The 19,354-nt window shown below is 44.7% G+C and overlaps 2 protein-coding genes and 2 non-coding genes across 11 annotated transcripts in view; all 4 read right to left on the minus strand.

The window, feature by feature from the left end:
• Window positions 1–269: 269 nt before the first annotated feature.
• RPL27A (ribosomal protein L27a) lies at window positions 270–4,819 on the minus strand. The gene is made up of 5 exons (XM_030483967.1): window positions 3,518–4,819; window positions 3,130–3,193; window positions 2,507–2,582; window positions 1,562–1,736; window positions 270–453 (listed from the first exon to the last, which is right to left on the minus strand). Exons 1-5 carry the CDS (start codon window positions 3,995–3,997, stop codon window positions 325–327), a joined length of 924 nt encoding a protein of 307 aa, XP_030339827.1. The 5' UTR covers window positions 3,998–4,819; the 3' UTR covers window positions 270–324.
• LOC115607772 lies at window positions 1,103–1,234 on the minus strand. Its single transcript, XR_003991338.1, has one exon. It is a non-coding gene; the product is annotated as a small nucleolar RNA SNORA3/SNORA45 family (small nucleolar RNA).
• On the minus strand, window positions 2,058–2,189 carry LOC115607771. The gene has a single exon (XR_003991337.1). It is a non-coding gene; the product is annotated as a small nucleolar RNA SNORA3/SNORA45 family (small nucleolar RNA).
• Window positions 4,820–5,576: 757 nt separating the features above from the next.
• Window positions 5,577–19,354, minus strand: part of DENND2B (DENN domain containing 2B) — a 181,940-nt gene continuing 168,162 nt past the window's right edge. For 6 of the 8 annotated variants that reach the window (XM_030483962.2, XM_030483957.2, XM_030483960.1 and 3 more), the window contains 6 exons: window positions 11,309–11,486; window positions 10,181–10,222; window positions 9,057–9,168; window positions 7,844–8,083; window positions 6,746–6,832; window positions 5,577–6,368 (listed from right to left, as the gene is read on the minus strand). In XM_030483962.2, coding sequence (XP_030339822.1) covers window positions 6,334–6,368; window positions 6,746–6,832; window positions 7,844–8,083; window positions 9,057–9,168; window positions 10,181–10,222; window positions 11,309–11,486 — 694 coding nt within the window. In that variant the 3' untranslated portion in view covers window positions 5,577–6,333. Of the gene's footprint in view, window positions 6,369–6,745; window positions 6,833–7,843; window positions 8,084–9,056; window positions 9,169–10,180; window positions 10,223–11,308; window positions 11,487–19,354 lie in introns of those variants that run through there. The other 2 variants (XR_003991093.2, XM_030483963.2) reach the window with 2 other exon arrangements.

Consider the following 19,354-nt stretch of genomic DNA (forward strand, 5'->3'; position numbering starts at 1 on the left):
CTTTCATGGCAATTTCAGACAGCTGTGAAGAGGATCACCAACTGGAAGAGCTGCACGAATACAGGAAGAACCTATCTATTTTGCTACTCTGTAAGGACAAAACAGTAAGGTATTCCTACCAGATGCTGGACACTGTAGCCAAGCAATCTCAAAAGACAGTGAGAAGCAATCAAACCACTAATCAAAAATTGCCAGAAATAAGCAGACAAGACTTAAGTGTGAACAGTGTCAGGACAATTCAGGAAAAAAAAATCAGAAACTTCTGTACATCAGTGCATTTTACACATTGTCTTTATTCAAAAAATTTGAATAAAACAAAGACTTTTATGCAACAAGCACACAGGCACCACCAACTTCTTTGATCTTCTCCTCTGCTCTTCTGCTGAAGAACTTAGCTTTCACAATCACAGGCTGCTTGGGCAGCTTCCCTTTGCCCAGGACTTTGTAGTAGCCCTAGAAAGATTAAAAACCTCATTGTGTGTAATTAGCTTGCAGATTCCTACATTCAGACCTATCTTTTAGAACGTACCAGTTATAACCAAAACCATGATCAACATGACCTCATTCAGAGTCTGTCTCTCATAAAAATTTTATGAAAGAAAAATACCCTGCGTTACCTAGTGGAGTTGCATTTGTTCAGAGAAATAGTGGAAACTGTAAACTGAACCGTGCTTGTAATTTAGAAGCTGGATTTTAATTCCCCATACTCCACATACACAAAAATCTGGCGTAGAAGTCAACTTTTCGCTGCTTCTCTGAAGGAGAGAGCAGTTGGCTGCGCTTCCAAGACTATCCACTACCCAATGACTTCCGGTCAGTGATCTTTACCTGTAGGAGATCCTGGTACTGCACACAGAGCAGAGGACTCTTCTGCACATCTTAAATGTACAGCTGAAGCTTTTGCACATTTTCACAGCAACAACTGTCTTCTACCACTGTAATCCTCTCATTTCATTCCTGCCCTTTACATTAAAAGGACAATCGTGGTACAAAGTCCACTTGTACTACAGCCCTTGAAGTCATCCCTTGCTAGAAGTGGCATAATTGTTCAAGACACATATCTTAATTTGGGACACAGAAAACACCCACTTAGCAGACTAGTTTGTGTCGCTGATTCGGTGGCTGGCTGAGACACAAGACATCGCAGCCAGTGAATAGGGATCAGGCATTCATGTCCGAGAGCTATAGCACACCAAGACAATCAAACATGTTCGGATGTGACTCTAGTCTCAATATTAGAGAAGTGACTCCATACAAATGAGCCTAGTTCTGCAGTGTTTTTATACATGCTTTCAGTAATATTTTAGACAAGTAATTTTTCACTGCCTTCCAAAAGAAAGGCAGTCCCTGTCTACGGTCACACCCAACTATGAAAAAGAGTTCTTAAAGGAAAAAACATAACAGCGTTAAATACCCGTGTACTTCTTATATGCCAATATATTTGTCCTGAGAAGATCACAAATATTCAAGCACAGTAACTTATTTGCAGTTCACCACTCTCCTACTTGGATACACATGAAGTGACCAGGAATTTCAAGTTTGGATATGAGCAGAAACTTACCGAACGCACAACATCAATGACTGGGGCCAGTCCAGCCTCATTTTTGGCATAATTGAGCCTTGTCTGTTCACTGACCAGCGTCCATAGTTTATCCAAATTGACAGTAGGACAGAACTTTTGGTTTCTCTTCAAGTGATAGTGCCTCATGCCTACTTTTCCAAAGTAACCAGGGTGACTATAAAAGAAACAGTCCTCATTAGATCACATTCTTAATTCAACCTGAACAGGCAGCACTACAAACTAACACTGAAGCAAGCATCTCACTTATCAAAGTAATCAAAATGTCAGATTATAGTTCTACTTATATTACTACATGCAGCATTTAAGTGTAATAATCATTAGCATCCAAACCAAAGGAAAATTATTCTCTTGAAATGTTTGTTCCCTTAAACTCACAACTCAATTCCCCTCACTGGTGAGTCTGGTCCAGCCCTGTATCTCTGGGGCAACCAGAGATTGCCCAGGGCAAGCAGCTCTGCCTGAGGGGTTTCAGTGCCCCTGTCACTAACCTGGTGACTGACTGAGTCAAGAACAGAAACAGCCAGTGAATATAGATTAGTGGTTACTATCCGAGTACTCTAGCACACCAGGACAACAGGCAGTGTCCAGATGTGACTCTAGTCTCGGCAATAAGACAACATCCCTTACCTTTACAGCATGCAGCGCAGTTTGGCTTTAACACAACATTTTGAATTTACACAATATTTTATGTGTGCATTGTTAAGCACATTTTAACAGGCAAGTTTGGTTGAACACCTAAAGCCTGGTTTAAGTGAGAAAGACTTTGACAGGAGGGTAAATGGGGACAGGAGTTGACAGTAATCCCACATTTCATGTTAGAGTTAAAAACACACTGCAGGGAATCTCATTTACTCACATACAAGAGTTAGTTTCTACTTCAGGAACATACATTTTGCTACTGTATTATTTAAAACGTTAGCTTACTATTTATCAAAGTTAATCCTGTGGTGGTGCATACCACCAGCATTACCACGTCCTCCAGGATGTTTCCTATGTTTCCCTAAAAAGAAAAATTTAAGTTTGTTACACTATGAATATTATACGTAATACTTCAACTTAGAACTATGTTTTCCATTTCAGTTTAAGCTAATTATTGTACTAACTCTTCTGAATTCATTTCAATTCAGGCAGATGAGCCGACCAAAAGCTAACACTACAGGAGAAAAAAAAACCACCCACAGCATGCCCCTGGTTGGCTTACAGGAGCACAAGACAACACCAGTGCTAGCACAAATGAGGTGACAAGAAAAGGCAAAAACGGGCTTAGAAAGGACACAGCCCTGCGCCATATACTTCTGATGTTACAAAGCCAGCACCTATCGCTTGAGCACTATTGAAATTAAGTTATAAATCCACTGAGCCCTAAAAGACATGCGAGATTTCTGCTCAGCCCATCGCGGTGGCGTCTGCCCCCACGGTGCGAGCACCACCCACATACACTGCACCCACCGGTGCTGCTCACCGGCACCCACAGCGTGCGCGGGCCCCACACTACAGCAGCACCCCCCCAGCGCCGCGGCTGCGCCGGAGGCCGCCTCCCCACTCACCAACGCGGCCGTGGCCGTGGCTAACGTGTCCCCTCAGCTTCCGGGTCTTCCTTAGCCTGGAAGGCTGCGGGAAAGCGGGAGAACGGCTGTGAGCACAAAGGGCACCAAGAGGCAGTAGCAGCACCACCACCACCCGCTCGCCCTCGGGGCCAGCACCACTCCGAGGCCGCAGCCCCTCGGCAGCCGGGCGCCATGGCTGCCCCGGCCAGTCGTGGGAAGGCCCACACGCCCTCACCGCCCCGCTCTCCTCGACCGCGCCGTAGGCAGGCCGCGACCTCTGAGAAGCGCTTTCCCCCACCCCCCGCTGCTCCCCAACCACATCCCGCCGCGGGAGCGAGGGGCGACGGCCGCGGGGACCCTGGCCCAGCCCTGCCCCGGCAGCACCCACCATCTTGCCGGCGTGCGCGAGGGAAGAGAGAGGGCGCGTCGCTCGCGAGAGCGCGGAAAGGCGCCGCGAGGGCGGAAGTGGAGTCGAACTCTCGCGAGGCTTCGCTGAGGCGCACGGAAGGGGAGCGAACTCTCGCGAGATCCACGGTGGGCAGCGGGCGCGCTCTGCGGGCGGAGTTGGGGTGGGTGGACCCCGCGAGCTCCGCCGCTCCGCGGGCGCGCTGCAGGCGGTCTGTGGGGCGGGGGCGGCCTGGGAGCGCGGCGATCCCCCGTGCCCCGTGACGGCGGGGTTTGCCGGTTCCCCGGGGCTGCCGCCGCTCTGCCCACGGAACGGGCGCAGCTCTGAAGAGCGGCCCTGAGAGTGGCCAAAGGTAGCGGGCAGGCAGCGCCAGGTACTGCTCGGTGTTACAGCCACAGCGTGTGCTCTCTGCCTTGTGTAGTCTGTAGCGAAAGTAGGGTCTTGAGCGGACTTTGGGAACATTTGCAAGTTTGGTGACTTTATTAAACATTGATAACAATGGGAAAATAAATACTATGTACTTAACTACCTGCCACACTAGAGTGACAATTCCTGGGAAGCATCACTGATTCTAAAGCTTGGGTTTTACGTATTGTATGCTACAAGACTTTAAATAAATATTTACGAGTTTAAAGGGCACCGGATCTGTTTTTCATCAGGATTTCCTGCTCAGTTAAGTGGTGTGCTAGTAATGCTCCATCCTTGGGACCACCACTGGTTTTAACAACTTCTGGAAAGCAAAGTGACACGCTCCCTGGTTTTGGTTCATCTAACCCTTTCCAACACAGACCTCTAGATCACACTAGGCCTGGTTTATATTCTTGTACATCAGCATTCCATGGCTTTTTCTTGCCTTTGTGGCAACTCTTCACTGCTGTACTTCAGCCAATGATGATGCTTTATCCATCACTTTCTTCAGAAGAATATGTATTTCCTCATGTATCTACTAGCAGCTGTTTGTAAAATGGCCAGAATCCACCCATAAAAGTGAAGTTACTCCTTCCACTCCAAAGAACTACATCTAGAAGTCATTCTGGAACTTTCAGCATATCTTACAGTGAAAGGAATGGAAATTAACTGGTTTACATTTCCATTGAATCAAAAGCACTTGGTATTTTACAGACACTTCATATACACTTCAGAAGCTTTTGTACATACACGAGTGTGAGAGAAGTAAGAGAAAAAGGAAACGACTTCACCTTTTCAGTGAACAATCCCTCGATTTTGTTCTATGAGGCTGATAGCAAACCAGAACCACTGTCAGGTTAGGAACTGCGCAAGCCTCAAAGCCAGTTTAACTAAAGAAACCGCACTGCAAATGAAGAAATATAGTGTTTGGAGTTTTAAAAGGGAACTTTAGCTAGTTTTCATTAGCTGTTTGACTTGCAAATACATTCAAGTATTTTATATTTTCTTCAGACTAAAGGAAACATTGCACAATCTCCACAGGAGTTGTGTTAACCAGATCGAAGATGCGTGTGGTAGTTGGACAGCATTCACAGCTGTGGAGGCGGCCATGGCAAGCTCAGCATTCGCATTGGGCTGAAGGGCCTCTGCTGAAATGGAACTGCCACCTGAGCAAGCTGCAGTGAGTGCAAAGGAAAAGCAGAAAAAATTTCCAAATTCACTGGAAGTTAAGGCAAAGCCGGACTGCCTCCAGCTGCTCATATTCTACTTTGATCATCTAACCAAGGTAGCACAAGACCAGCCTGAAAATACCACAGTTGAGGAGTGGTATCTGTGACACAGCGACAAAAGTAACTTGCTGCTAAACCACGCAAATAAAAAAAGGTTTTAAGAGATGCTTCTGTTAGGATACAGTTAACAGAACAGGGATGTAAAATGCCTTGTCTCAGCCCAATGGAAAACATCAAAGAAAAATCAAACTACACGTCATGAAATAGCAAACCTACTAAAAGGTTCATAATAAGCATTTCATATTTTAATAACAAATTCATTAAAAATCACAGGGAAGTTACTGGTTTTGTAACCTACTCAAGATCGGAACTGCAGAGGTTTGCAATGAATATAAACAAACAGGTATATTTACAGAGTTTATTAGAAACCATACATACATACATTAGGAAAGGACGTACTGTACCTACTCGTCGCAGCTTGCATGTCAAAGAGCTGAGATCTCCTCAGGTTTAGCAGTCTTAGTGCAGAATGGATTACAAGTAGTTTACTGACCAGAGTTCAAACCAAGTGGAAGTTTTGTATTGTGAACCAAGTACCTTATTATCAAGTTACTCTGTTATTTCTTTCTTTTAAAATTAATTAGAATGAAAAAAAAAGGGGGGGGGGGGACACCACACCCAGACAACTCTGCCACATGAAAGCAGCCCCTGTGCGTACAGCCTCTCCCACGTACCCGAGTTCATTCACCTCGCAGTATTCAGGCATCAGTGTAGCTGTCACAAACATCCCTTGAAGTCAGTGGTTCTGCTGAGACAGTCAGCTGCACATAATCAGCTATTCATTTTTTGCACCAAGCATAACTCAGTTCATACTAAAGAAACAAAAAGCACCTGTTATTCTCAGGAATATACAAATATTTACCACAGTTTTCCTTGCTCATTACAAAATCAGTTACAAAAGCTTACAGCACATTATGTACAAATTCTACCCAAATAGATAAAGGAGCCATCATCTGGCACACTGTCTAACAGCATTGGTCATCATGTAAGGCTGTGGTCACCTTGCCCCGCTCTCCTCCCACACCGAGCTCTGGAACGCTGCAGGTGCCTCATGCAGTGCCATAAATATAGTCTTTGGGTTGGCATTTCAGCAGAAAGGAGTTAGTTCTTCTTGTGAAGGAACTTCATTTTGTTTCCTAAAGAAAGCACACCATCAGTCTCCACACATACTGAGAAGCCAAGGGCAATCAAAAGTTACTTCGCAAATGGGTCTAAATTTGTCATGGAATTGCTGTAGAGTAACTCTCCTACTTAACACTAGCAGGGATAGGCAGCTAACAGAACCTGAGCAGTCAACTGCCTTTTCTCCACCTCCTTGGTCATGGTTTGGTTTCGCCATCCCCAAGTGAAAATGAAAGTGTTAACAAGGATCACAGTTAAATCTGGTTTTGTCAGCTTGAAGTACGCTTTTGCTGTTTTTGTATTTCCTACCACCTCAGGTAAGGCTTTACTGAATTACAAAAAAACAGACATGAAATTCCATTTCAGAAATACTTCAAAAGCTTTTCCTCACCAAGACCTCGCAGAAACTTGTTTACTCCGCTTTGTTCCGTGTCTGGAAGCTCTTCCAAGTACTGTTCTACCCTCTGCTCGAAGAGGCCTGTGGAAGAGGAGAGAAAACGGAGCTGAGGTGAGCTGCGCCCGGCTGGACCCGCTTACCCTAGCCCCTCGTGTACCCCCAGCTTTTCACTTCCAGAGCCCTTCACCTCTGCAACACCGCAACGCGTTACCGCCGGCGAGGGGCGATCCGGTATCGCGTGGTATCACGACTATCGCGAGCCCCAGACGTTACATGGAGGGTAACAGATTCGGGCGAGGGACGCGAGGGGGTGAGGGCGGCCCCCGCGGGCCAGCTGACCGCTCCGCCCGCCCTCATATCTGCCGCTCCGGGCGATGCCGGCTCCGAGCCGCCGAGCGGGATCACCGCCGGACGGACGGCGCCAAGAGCGCGGCTCCGCTCACCAGCGACAGCCTGGGAGACGGGCCCGCCGCCGCAGCAAGGCCGGAGCGCCCCGGGCTGAGCCTCCCGCCCCCCGTCCTCGCCAAACGCGGCCCCGGCTGCAAACGCCGTTACCGCGGGGCGGTGCCTCCCCTTCCCGGGACTGCGATCCGGGCCCGCCTTCGGGCCCGGGCCGGACTCTCGCTAGTGCCCGCGCAGCTCCGGCAGGCGGCGCTGCAGAGTAGTCCGCGCCGTGCCCGGCGGCGGCGGCGGCGGCGGGTCCCGGGCGCGGCGGGGGTACCCTGCGTGCGTGAGGTGGCTCCAGCCCCTGCATTCGGTTCAGAATCCAGTGAGCGGAGCTTTCTCTTGGAAAGCTTTCACGCCTTTCCGCGCGGGCACTGACAGGCAGCCTCCGGGACTGTACCCTTCGCTGGATGGCTCCCACTCTCACCTCAGAGTGATTTAGGGCGTTCAGATGTGACTATTCTGTTGGTTAAAACCTTCGTATTATCACCACCATAGCTACAACCTAAGCCCACAAGAAGCAGACAATGTGTTTCAGGAGATTTGTCAGCCCCCCAGAATTTGCTCAGCCCTGGCAGTAAAGAGGGATGCCAACCACAGTACCTGTACACAAGTATCCCATGCTGCAGGAAAGACAACCACCCTTACCTTTTGCCCTGCATTTTCTCAGCTCTCTATCCTGGATGAAGCCAGCAAACATTTGGGATTCCATGAAAACTTCCAAGAAGCGGCGGATACTCTTGGAGGCCACAGATTTACGGAAAGCCTCCCTTTGGAAGGCACGCTCTCCTTTTTCATTCTGGGTTAGGAACAGGGAATAATGGCCAACTGTCTCCACAAAGAATCGGATAAAAACCTCAGACACTAATCCATTCAGGGTGTTACATTCTGCAAAATAAGGCAGCAATAAGACACCAAAATCAGCTGCTACCAGAGCTGTCAGCATTGTCACCCACACAGGGCCAAGTACTGCCATCTCACGGTTTACTATTGCCATGCTAATAACTGGACAGAGCTGTACCAGCTCCTTGCAGACCTGGATGTACACCAGACAGGGTAACAGCTTTATAATCAAGAGTGCAGTCTACATAACTGGTGTTTCATAACCAAGAGTCAATGAGAGCTACACAGAAACAGCCCAGAAAATTAAAAATTTTGTGGGTGCTTCATCCAAATTACACCTCATATTTTAACTTGAGTAAGTTTTCTTGAGAAGCTTCTGAATGACTCAGGATTAAAATGTTTGCTCTGGGGATAATAAGCCTTTACCAAGAACTGATCAAAAAGGGTAATGTTATAGAAGTTGGGGTTTCATAATTTCTGAGATGTTAAAACAGTTTTACATGTGTAACACAGATGAATAGAAATAAATTTCAAAACCTGAACAGGGGCCTGTTTCATACCTTTTAACCACAGGCACTGAAATTCACCCAGGGCTGTTTTTATAATTGCTGGAGAGAAATATGAACCTTCAGAGGCAACTCAGCCCCTCTTGCACTGAAACTATGTTCTGGAGGTACCTGCTTCTTTCCCCTGAAAATACCAAGTGCCAAGAGCAACTCCAAACTCAGACACACCCCAAGCATGTACAGTTATCTGGATTGAATTAGGGCCAAGTTAACTGCAAAGCTCTGTTTGAGTCAGTGTTTAGAGGTATGTCATTTACAAAGAAATTAAAATAGATTGCTGACTGTATTACTGTAGGTTGATGCTATCAGTCCTATTCCCCATGTGTTCAGGGTCCATCTTTGATGTTGCAAAAGGTATCTGAATACTAAAGCCCCATCTTTCTCCTGGATAGAAAGTCTTAATACTATCTACATGCTTGTCTATACAAGTCCCTGTTTACAAATGAACTTACCATCATCTGAATCACTATCCGAATCCTGATTTATCAGCTCATTCTTTCTCTCCAGAGCCTGCTCCAGAGCAGCTTGAAGTTTTCTAGGTAATAGCGTGTCTTCGTCATCCATCTGACAGAGGAAAAAAATAATCTTTAGATCACATTAATCTGTGCAACTACAGCAACTACAGCAACTACAGCAAATACTTTTGCAAGGTTTAAAATTCAGAAGAGCATTTTAGATCTGCTACTGTCATGCTACATAAACAAAATAATGAAGATCTTTGTGCAACCATCATGTATTTCTAAACATTATTTCTTGTCACTCTTAATAAGATTAAAGCCAGGAACAGTAATCCAGAGCGCAACGTAAAAACACAGAAATTTGGAATCAACTCTTTACATGACAGAGTCCAAATCAGTGTTTTTAACTAAATACACATCATGCAACATCTATGTATGTGTACACGCAGCTGCTCTAGTTTGGGTTTAGGCAGCTTCTTCAGCTCTTCACAGTTGTTTTTACTTATATTCTAGTATGTCTTGTTTTCTGAGTTTCCCCCTGTTGCTCTGTTCATCTTTTTTAATGCTTGTTCAGCAAAAGTGAGCAGATGTAAGAATCTTAGCTCTGCAACCACTGTTCACCAGCCATATCATCCAGGAGCTCGTACAAGAAAGTTTACTCATCTAACCTGCATATTGTTATTCCTGAAATTATTTAGCACCACGTTGCTATCAAGAGATGGTGATCCTTCATCTCCCTGCTTACAAGGCTCTTGCTTTTCCTACCACATTAATCTTTACCTTTTCTCACTCAGAAACTTTCCTTTGCAATTTTTGTCCTTTTCATCTCCAACAGTGTGAGTTTTCTTGCTAACATGAAGTTATAATCTTTGGATGTTTTCTTTGCACTATGAATACAGTTCTTGATTTCTTCTGATAGTCACAGCCTCGATCCCTTTTGCATGCTTGAGGAGTACTTATTTGCAGGTGAAACAGAAAGAGAGCACCTTTTTATTTTTCCTCTAATCTCTTTCCCACTGCACAATCCCTGCCAATAGCACTAATCAAAGAAACCTAGCCATACTATAGGAGTAAACAGCTTGCTAGACTGCATGGCAACATTTTGAGCTGTACTTTACCTGTCTGATGAATCGATCAGATCCCAGGTTAACCATCAAAGCCTAAAGAAAAGAAAATATTGTAGTGAAATATATCTGAAGATACAGAAAACATTCATTTGTGTTTGCCTTTTAATAGAGAAAGATCACCTGAATGGTCCCAGGCCTCAACACGAATTGAAATTCCTGCTGTGAAACAACAGGTTGCGTGCTTTATAAAACAAGAAGATGAAGTTTTTCTTTAGAGCTTAAAGTCTAATTTAACACAGTTAAATGCAAAAGATTTCATACCAGGTTAATATGTAAAAATCTAAAAGGGTTGGAGAGTTCTTTTTCTTTAAACCTAAGCAGGTTACTGCTAATCACTTTTAATGTGCGGGTGAAAAGTATTTCAGAGGGATTTAAAGAAAACCATGTCATTTGAGGCAGCAGGGCCTCTGAAGGGAAAGGGTGTGAAATATTAATGATCATGAAGCAGCAAAGCTGAGAGACAGAGCTGGGATGATGTGGGAGAGCAATGTGAGGAAAGTGGGAGGAAAACAGATATTAACAGAATATACATGGGCCAGACGCACAGAGAACCTTGAAAGCAAGCACAAGAAAATTTCATTAAAAAATGACGGAAACTAATAGGAGTAAGAGAGAAGAGTGTGCCCTTGAGTATTTTTGTGGTGTTTTAATGGAAGAGCTGATGAACTGAAACTCTCATTTGATTTCCAATATAGTATTAACAAAGTAAAAAAAAAAAAAAAAGCCTTAAAGGTTTGATTTTCTGTGCTGGCTATGGCTTCATGCACAAGTTCTGTTAGCATTAAAAGGTGTCATAGCAGGTGGTACTTCACATCTTCCTCTTCTTGTTCCAGGTTCAACAAAATTAGAACAAATCAGCGTATTTATATTGTACTTACTTGCTGACCAGGTCAACATTCACTTCCCTCTGCCAAGGTGCCAGGTATGTGAAGAGGGGCAGAGTAAAGAGAAGACTAAAACCACCCCTGCAGCTTTACCAAGAGGGAGTTGCCCATAAGAATTAGGCAGAGAAACAGGCAGATTAAAAATGAAACATGTGAGAATTATGTGTGAATGGCAAGCCCTCTCCAGGGTGGGACAGCTTTACTCCAGGAACACAATTCTGGTGCCAACTCCTACCTCCTCTACAGGCAGCTCCTTCAGTTTGGGCAGAGAGCTGGAGAGCAGACCCACCAGGAAGGGGGTAGGGCAGCATACGATGTCAATCATGGATGAGGGCAGGACAGGAATGAAGGTGTGCTGCCAGGAGAAGGGGTACAGCAGGGCCACCACAGCATGCGAGCAGCTCGAGAGGGTGCTGGAGAGACAGGAACAACCACGTTAGCAGATGTCCAGAACAGCTACCACCTGCTGGTAAACATAGCGTGTTAAAATGCAAGTGCCCAAGGGGCCACCCTTCTATCACTTCTGGTGGCCTAGGTCCCCTTCCGGATCCTACCACTTCTGTACTGTGCAGCGTGGTAGTTCCTCCTGTGCTCGCCTCTAGGTGACTTGAAACTAAAGGTAAATAACTAGACTCTGTTTGTTTCATTATAGCAGTCAGGAGACACTTTGATCTAGAAGACAAAGTTTAATGTTCCCAAAAGCACTCAACAGCAATCACTTTGAATGATGCTTAAAACCCAAAAGCAACTTCAGTTCATGGCTGTTATGACCATGTCAGTAATAAAAATGCATAATACTGAAGTTCTTATGCCGAGCACTAATGCACAAACAAGGGAAAACGAAAATTAAAAATAGAATACATTTGGAAATAAAATACTAAAAAAACCCTCTACTAAATCAGATGTAAAAAAAACCCCAACAATCAATACCAAACAAAGGAAGTCTAGTAAAAGCAACACATTTTTCAAAGTTGGTATATTTTTGTGACAACTGCATATTTTTGTTATAATACATTTTAATTGGCTTATTGACCAAATCTAGTGATAAAAGTATTAACCCTGCTCAGTACTTTAAAATACTCATTGGTATCCTCTAAACATTAAGACTTGATACTGTTCATGGAAAATGTCTTGCATGCGTTGTCCTTCCATCTACTGAATCTGATTCCCTTTTACAGTCACATGTTTTCCAAATGTTAAAAATAAAGGAACACCATTACCAAGCTAGTTTTAGTATCAGGGGAATAAGACAGGCTCTCCATTTCAGAGCTTTGATTTTGGATTGAGTTCCAACATCTGCTTCTTGCAGCTGAGGATGACAGAAATTTGGATTTTTACCCAGCCTAGCATGAGTGAGCTAATTTTCTCACAGTGCAAACTTCTCCTGTTCTTAGTGTAGCCGCAAGTAACTATAAATAACTGATAACTTCAGAGCTGTTACTGCTCGAGAATGCTGGGGAGAAATGCTGATTTCTTCTACTGCAAAACTTGTTGGAGACCTTAGGTGGCATCAGAACTCCACTGGAATAACGCTCAGGAGCATTTTTAGTTGAATATTCCAAGGGCAATAGAAAGGTTTCATCTGTTTGTTCCAGTCAGTGATTAACCTTTGAACTTTGCTAAATGAGAAAAGTGAGAATTAGATGACAAAGAAAGAAAAAGCTGGGGAAGAGCAAATGTTAGTCTTTTACTGCAAATAATCTGTCAGGCTGGTTTTACTTGCCTTTTCCTTTAGTATATATCAATCACAGCAGGTTTTTATAACATATGTTGCCTGACACAGGTTTCTTGTAAAATGTTGCATATCTCTAATTCATTTTTTTTCATAGCAGGCAATGGTGCTGTCATTGCCTCATGTTTTGGTCTCAGGTGTCTACCACAGCAGAGTTGTGTGTTTCAGAAGAGCTGTGCGGCATGTTACAGACTCCCGGCACTTTCTCAAGCTCATTTTAGTGACTGCGTGGCATTTTCAACTACTACAAATTCAGTCAGCTAGGCAACTAAAAAAAGAGCCACCTTAAGCTAAAAGCAGGAAGACAAACATCCTTCTGATATTCAGTTGGTATTTTTTTCCTTACTATAGAATGCCCTTTTATAACTTGTTGTTTTACACGCAGTGCTGTGACGTAAATCAGCCCCTGCATCCTCTCGTGCGTGCTATTCCCACGCTAGGGGAGGTTTCAGGCTCCCATCCAGGACACTGGTTTGTCTTCCAGAGCTTTCCCGGGAGCTGGCAGGGGCAAAGCAGCAGCTGAACACAGCAAGTGGCCATTGGGGGGGTGTCCTGCAGCAGCACCCTGCTCTGCTCTGCCAGCATCCCCCAGGTCACACCGTCACCCCTGTCAGCACCTCAACCTCTGCATTTTAAGGCTCTACACACAGTTTTTCAAAACTCTGCCTCAGAAAATCTTTCCCTGTAGGATGTCTCAGGCTGACCCCCATGAAATACTCACTCCGAACTTTCCATCCCCAGATTGCCAGCTGCCCTCCCTCCTGAACACTGCTCGAGCAGAGGGCAGCGGGAGTCCCACACACAGTTACCAAACTCTGCTGGTACATAGTGCCTGTGTCTCTTCTGTAGCTGGAAAAATTCATTTTTTTATGAGCATAACTAAAAAGGAAAAATAAATGGACCCTGGCAGTGTTCAAGGCCAGGTAGGACGGGGCTTTGAGCAACCTGGTCTAGTGGAAGGTGTCCATGGCAGGGTTTTGGAACTGGATGATCTTTAAGATCCCGTCCAACCCAAAGCATTCCATGATTCTATGACTCTATATTTAGAAAGAACACACATCTTTGACTTCAGTGTAAGGTTTTGCATTCATAAGGTAAAATTCAGAGATGACGGGTATAAGGGAACCCCCAGTGTAAATCTCTAAAATATGGTTCAGATCCTTCTAAAAGGGTGTTATTCATGAGAAGCATGTTTGGTAAATTAAAAAAGAAAGCCCTACCCTGGGAAACCAAGTCCGCTCTGGTTTTCCCTTTCAAGACATGCAACCCACACATTGTCCCACTGTTCTTGTTTATGAGAAATAAGGTTGGATGGTTTGTTTTCTTTAACGTGTGTGGAGCATGCAAAGTAAAGCAACAGGACAGTCAAAGAAGTTAGATTTTCAGAATATTTTTACTTTTAATACTCTAGGGCAGTTTTGGTGCCGTATGCAGTTAAGTTTGTACATGGGCACAAGAAACCAAATCATTGCATGAGTCACACACTAACAAGGAGCATAAACCACCACATCTTTCAGAGGGGAAGTGCTGCCACAGTCGTGCACAAGTAGGAGACGCTATGATGATCCCAGGACCAAAGTCCTCCAGAAACGTGGACTACTCTGCTGGCCTGTGTCTCTGCAGAGCTGCTGAAGAGAAGGAGCAGCCTTCTGCTTAAACCCCGCACTTCCCTCTGCTCTGTCAGCTACAGGCTGTCCTGCATGCACATGTAACCATACACATGGAATAAGTCTACTAACAGTAATTGACTGTGAAAAAGTGACTGTGCTTGCACATTTTGTGGGATAAGGGAATTTTCTTATGTGCAGATATGTAGGCTGTTATCTAGCCCTATGACAGAGCCCACGCCACTGAACTCATCCCATTAGCCTGTACTTATCCCAATAATTTGCACTCCACTAAAGCAAAATTAGTGAACAATTTGTAGAAAACCACTCAGTTTCAATTCATTTCAAAACACAGGCAATCCACCACTTCTCCTTCCTTTTTTTTTTTTCCCCCCATGGTTATTCTCTTGTTAAAAATTATTTGGAATTTGCATAGGTTTTGGTTCTTCCTGTGCCTTTTATTCACCAGATTAAAAAACCCTTCAATGTTTGATCTTTTCTTCAGAAAGGTATTTATATGAGATTATACAGTCTTACTGAGACATTCTTAATCACAAATTTCTCTTGAAGAAGAAATCCTTCATCATGTTACAGACGAAAGATGACAATACTTCTTTCCCACTCAAAGTTGCTTTATCTTCCTCTGGGCTATTTTGTTTCCCAAATCATTTTCTCATGGCAGCACACACAAACCTTTCCTTGTTGTGTACTTGGCTGTGGAGATGCAAGGCTCACAATAAGAGCCGAGGCACAGGAATTTCAGACATCACTGTGACTCAGCTGAATTGTGGAGACTGCTTATGAACATGGTTTAGGCCCAGGACAAAAGCAAATTAATGACTTTAAAAGAACATTTACTGTCTTTTAGATAGGAGGATGCTTGCTATCAATTTCTGGTTCAGTCAAACAACAAATAACCCCAAGTCCAGGCTATATTAATATCTAATCACAGCACAATTACCATATTCTGAGAAACACATGTTCTCCTCTGTTGAACAGTGGATGGTAACTGCCCTGGCTGGGGGGAGCACTCCTGATGCAGATGCCAGCACTGGATGTGTCTGTGTCAGAGGACCATGGCTCGTTGCATACTGCAAGTCTCCAACTCTCTCAAAATGTTAAAGTCGTATTCGGTTATTCATACTACTCACATTGGAAATATTTCACAGATACAACTTGATAACTCTCTTTTCCCTCTAACAGTAGCCAAAAGTTATACTCCTTCTCACTTTCCCTCTCTACCACCTACAATTTCTCACAGACACAAGGGAGTGTCACACACTGAGCATCTCCTAAGTGCAGGAATAAGCCTCTAGCATAGACAGTCACTTGCTGTCAGAGCTCCCTGATCCTACCTTGCTAAACTCATGCACCATCACAGTCGTTTTAAATTTGCATTGAAGGAGGGGAAGATGAGAATATCCTTTCCCCTTCCTCCTCCTCTCCCAAGGGACAGACATGCTTACTCAGCCCGGAGAGAGGGAGGACCACCCCTGAGGTGCAGGGCCAAGCCACACAGCAGCTCCATCACCCCAGGGCTGGTGCCAGCTCTGTGCTATGCCAATACTCTGGACCATGCACAGAACTGAGACCAATTGTCAGAGCCTGGTCCCCCTGGTTCCTCAAATGGAGAAATGCAGCCAAAAATGTAAATTCACAATGAAGTGTTTCCACTGCCTGTGTTTACTTTTCCACAACCTTTTCATGTTTCTCATTTCTCCCTGCTGATTTAATTATGTTACTCTGTCCCCATTTGCTGAACTCTTTCATCCGCTGTGTTAATGCATACATGCTCCAGCCCACAACTGCTCCGTGACCAAGTTACCTCCCTGACCCACATCCTCTCCTCTGCTCGGGAGAGCTTCCTCGCACTTGAGGTTGGAGTCTGGAGGCTCCATCCTTCCCAGGTGCAATACCTCGACTTAGGTGGGTATTACACAACCATGTGCCTTGTCACAGGCCACTGCTGTGCTCTTCTGATAGCACCTACCATTGTGCCGTTGATGAAATACGTAGCAAAACCAGACACTTCCCTCTATACCCTTCAATGCCTTCCCAGATCCTGGATTAATTCTACTCTCTGACAGAGAGAGAGAAAAGTCTGTGATAACTCTGCAAGGCAGAACGGTCTGAGAGGTTTGCAGAGGACTCTGTAAAGATTCTGGGAAAAGGCTACAGGACCATGGATTCGGCCTGTCTCCCCTCCAACACACACAGACTGCAGAGGCGAAGGACAAAGTAGAAAGCTTGAAAAGCACCAAGTAAAGAGAAAATGGAAGTAAAAAACTGTAGCAGAGTGCTACAGTTTGGGTGGGAGATGGAGTGCACACAGCATTGCTGTTGCTGTGCAGGCAGTAATTCAGAGAAATGTGCTGTGCCAAATACAATACATACCTAAGTGCTGGGGGAAAAAAAGGTTTCTCTGGGTACATAAGAATAAATAATAGCAGCACTATTATTCAAGTCGATAAGACTAAGTAATAGCATCAGGGACAAGATACAAGTGAAAATGTATCTGTGTCGTTAGTGATAATCTCCATACTCCAGCTGTCTCACTGTAATCAGCTCCCGCAGCATTCCTGCAGGAGGTCAGCTTCTCAAGCAAGCCCTTGTCAGAAGAGCTGGCTGACAACAGAGAGATGTTACCACTTTCTCCCTGCTTCACAGCGTGAGTGCTCAGCTCCAGCACCCCTCTTGACCCCCAGGTGTTCTTCTGAGGCTGCATGCCCCGAGGGCCCCCTGGATCTATGGCTTGTGCTTCACTCCTGGGGCTGCTGTGCTGTGAGGACGTGTGTCATTAACCCAAATACCTCCAGCCACTCACCAAGTAGGGCAGGGAGGAATAAAATGGGAATTCAAGAAAGTCTTTGATACAATGGTGCAGGACATCTTCAGTTTTCTAGCCAGGGTAAAAGTGTCAGAGATGACTGCATTTCTTCCTATGCAAAATCATTGCTGATGGTTTCTCTGTTATCACTCTAAGATGTTTAAAAGGGAAAAAGTCTTCAGTTCCTCTCTTTTGACTCAAACCAAAGATATTACATCTTCTTGCAGCTTTTTAGCAAGACAACCTACCCCGTGAACATTTCAAAATGAAATCACATGAGTCATTATTGCTAGAGGAAAAGAGCATGGCAATGGAGCCCTCTGACTGCCGCAAGTTTGGGAATGTGCAAGCAGGTGCACTCAGGAACAACAGGCACATTCAGAGGCACAGCATCGGATGCAGAGAGGGCTGGGGAGGGGGCCGTAGCAGAAAACAACTGCAGGAAGTGCATGGGATAACCTTCTCACCAAGAACAACATGAATCAATAAATACCTTTGTGCTTGTAAACTAATACTGAAGCGAAGCTGAAATGGAGATTTTTTGAGAAGCGAAGCTGTCACGGGTAACATCGCTGCTGATTAGGGATTAAAGGATACCTCTGTGAGCTCATGCGTAAGGCCTGCCATTACTGACGGGCCTGGGAGACCTGCCTATTATTAGGATTTCTTGCATTTATGAGGCACTGATTTCACATGACCAGGATTCAAAATTTCACTTGCTTTCACTGAGGTTTTTAAGCTGGTGTGCTGGCCTCTGGAAAACTGTTTTGTTTTCTAAATTCAGGCAAAATTGTATAGAATCATAAAATAATTCAGGTGGGAAGAAGCCTCAGGAGGTTAGCTGATCCAATCCCCCATGGTTTGGCATCAGAGCAGTTTGCTTCCAAAGCCAGATAAAAAAATATGTTATTTTGCTAAATAAAACATCTTTGCTGCCCTTTTTTGTGAAAGGGTGGCATGTTTTGGTGCAAGGACTTGAATGCTGGCAGGAGGGAGTGCCTTGTGTGCCAAGGACTTCTACCAGTGATGTCTAAACTCAGTCTGACTCGGTGATTTTAAAAGCCATCTTAAAAGAGTATTTTTTTGTGCTTACTAGAAAGAGACTTATTGAGCTGCTAGTTTCTTCAGATGAAATTGTTCACACCTAAGCAGCACCTCCCTTTCAACTGTAGCCCTGGGCTACACAGAGAAAAGGGAGGCTCATCTGAGAGAGGAAGATCATCTTCATCCTGCAGGGAACCCTAGGGAAGGGAAGAGAAGGAAACGAAGGAAGGGAAAGGAGGAGGCTGAGTTAAATGCAAAGGGGTGAAAATAAGACCTGTGAGGCAGAACTGGGAGGGGAGGAAGACAAAATGAGCCTGGTGAGCAGGTGAAAATGAAACATGAACTGAAGGCTAAGAGGCACGGTGCAAAACAAAGAGGCTAGACAGTGACTGGCTGGGCTGAATGACCCATGCATTGGGGAAAAAGATTTAATATGAACATGAATAAAACTCTGTCACACACACACAGCCAAATTATTAACTGGAGAAACTTGTTCCTCTCTGTTGCTATGGGTGGATGGAAGGGCTGTGAGGCTGTCTGATGCAGTTCCCCATCCTTTTTTGATGCCAGAGACACTGAGAGAGGCTGCAGCTGCAGGAGGGAAGGTCAGACACTGGCATAGCAAGGTGTGTGACAGAGGCTCAAAGCCCGCTCGTGGTGCAGATGCAAATCAAATATATTCAGTGCTTGTACTCTTCAGCCACTTCTGTACTGCTTCCTCCTTACCCCACTACGCAAACCCACTGATAAGCAGAGACACAAAAGCACAGCTTCTATCAGGAATAATTTTTGAACTGAAAAGACAAGTTTCCTCCACAATGGTTGTATTTATATATCAAAACAAACACCAGAATCTGTGCTCAGCTTATTGCTGTTTTACCAAATTAATTCCAGTACACTGATAGAAAAATTATTTCTAATTATTATAGAGCAGCAGGAATTATAGTCAGTTCATGCCTGGCTTCACCAATTAAAACAAAGCATGAGGGGACAGGCAAACTGCTGGTTTAGGCTTTGATTCAGCAAAGTATTTCAGCACAAGTTTCGGCCTTAATTTACTTTCACTGTGGT

The sequence above is a fragment of the Strigops habroptila genome, chromosome 4 (genome assembly GCF_004027225.2).
Source record: "Strigops habroptila isolate Jane chromosome 4, bStrHab1.2.pri, whole genome shotgun sequence".
NCBI classification, from domain to species: Eukaryota; Metazoa; Chordata; class Aves; order Psittaciformes; family Psittacidae; genus Strigops; species Strigops habroptila.

Coding starts and splice junctions, on each gene's coding strand:
- RPL27A (XM_030483967.1), bottom strand. CDS start 3,997: ATGTTCCCAAAGTCCGCTCAAGACCCTACTTTCGCTACAGACTACACA. Junction 3,194..3,517: donor TCGCGCACGCCGGCAAGATG/GTGGGTGCTGCC, acceptor GCTTTCCCGCAG/CCTTCCAGGCTAAGGAAGAC. Junction 1,737..2,506: donor AGGATTAACTTTGATAAATA/GTAAGCTAACGT, acceptor TTTCTTTTATAG/TCACCCTGGTTACTTTGGAA.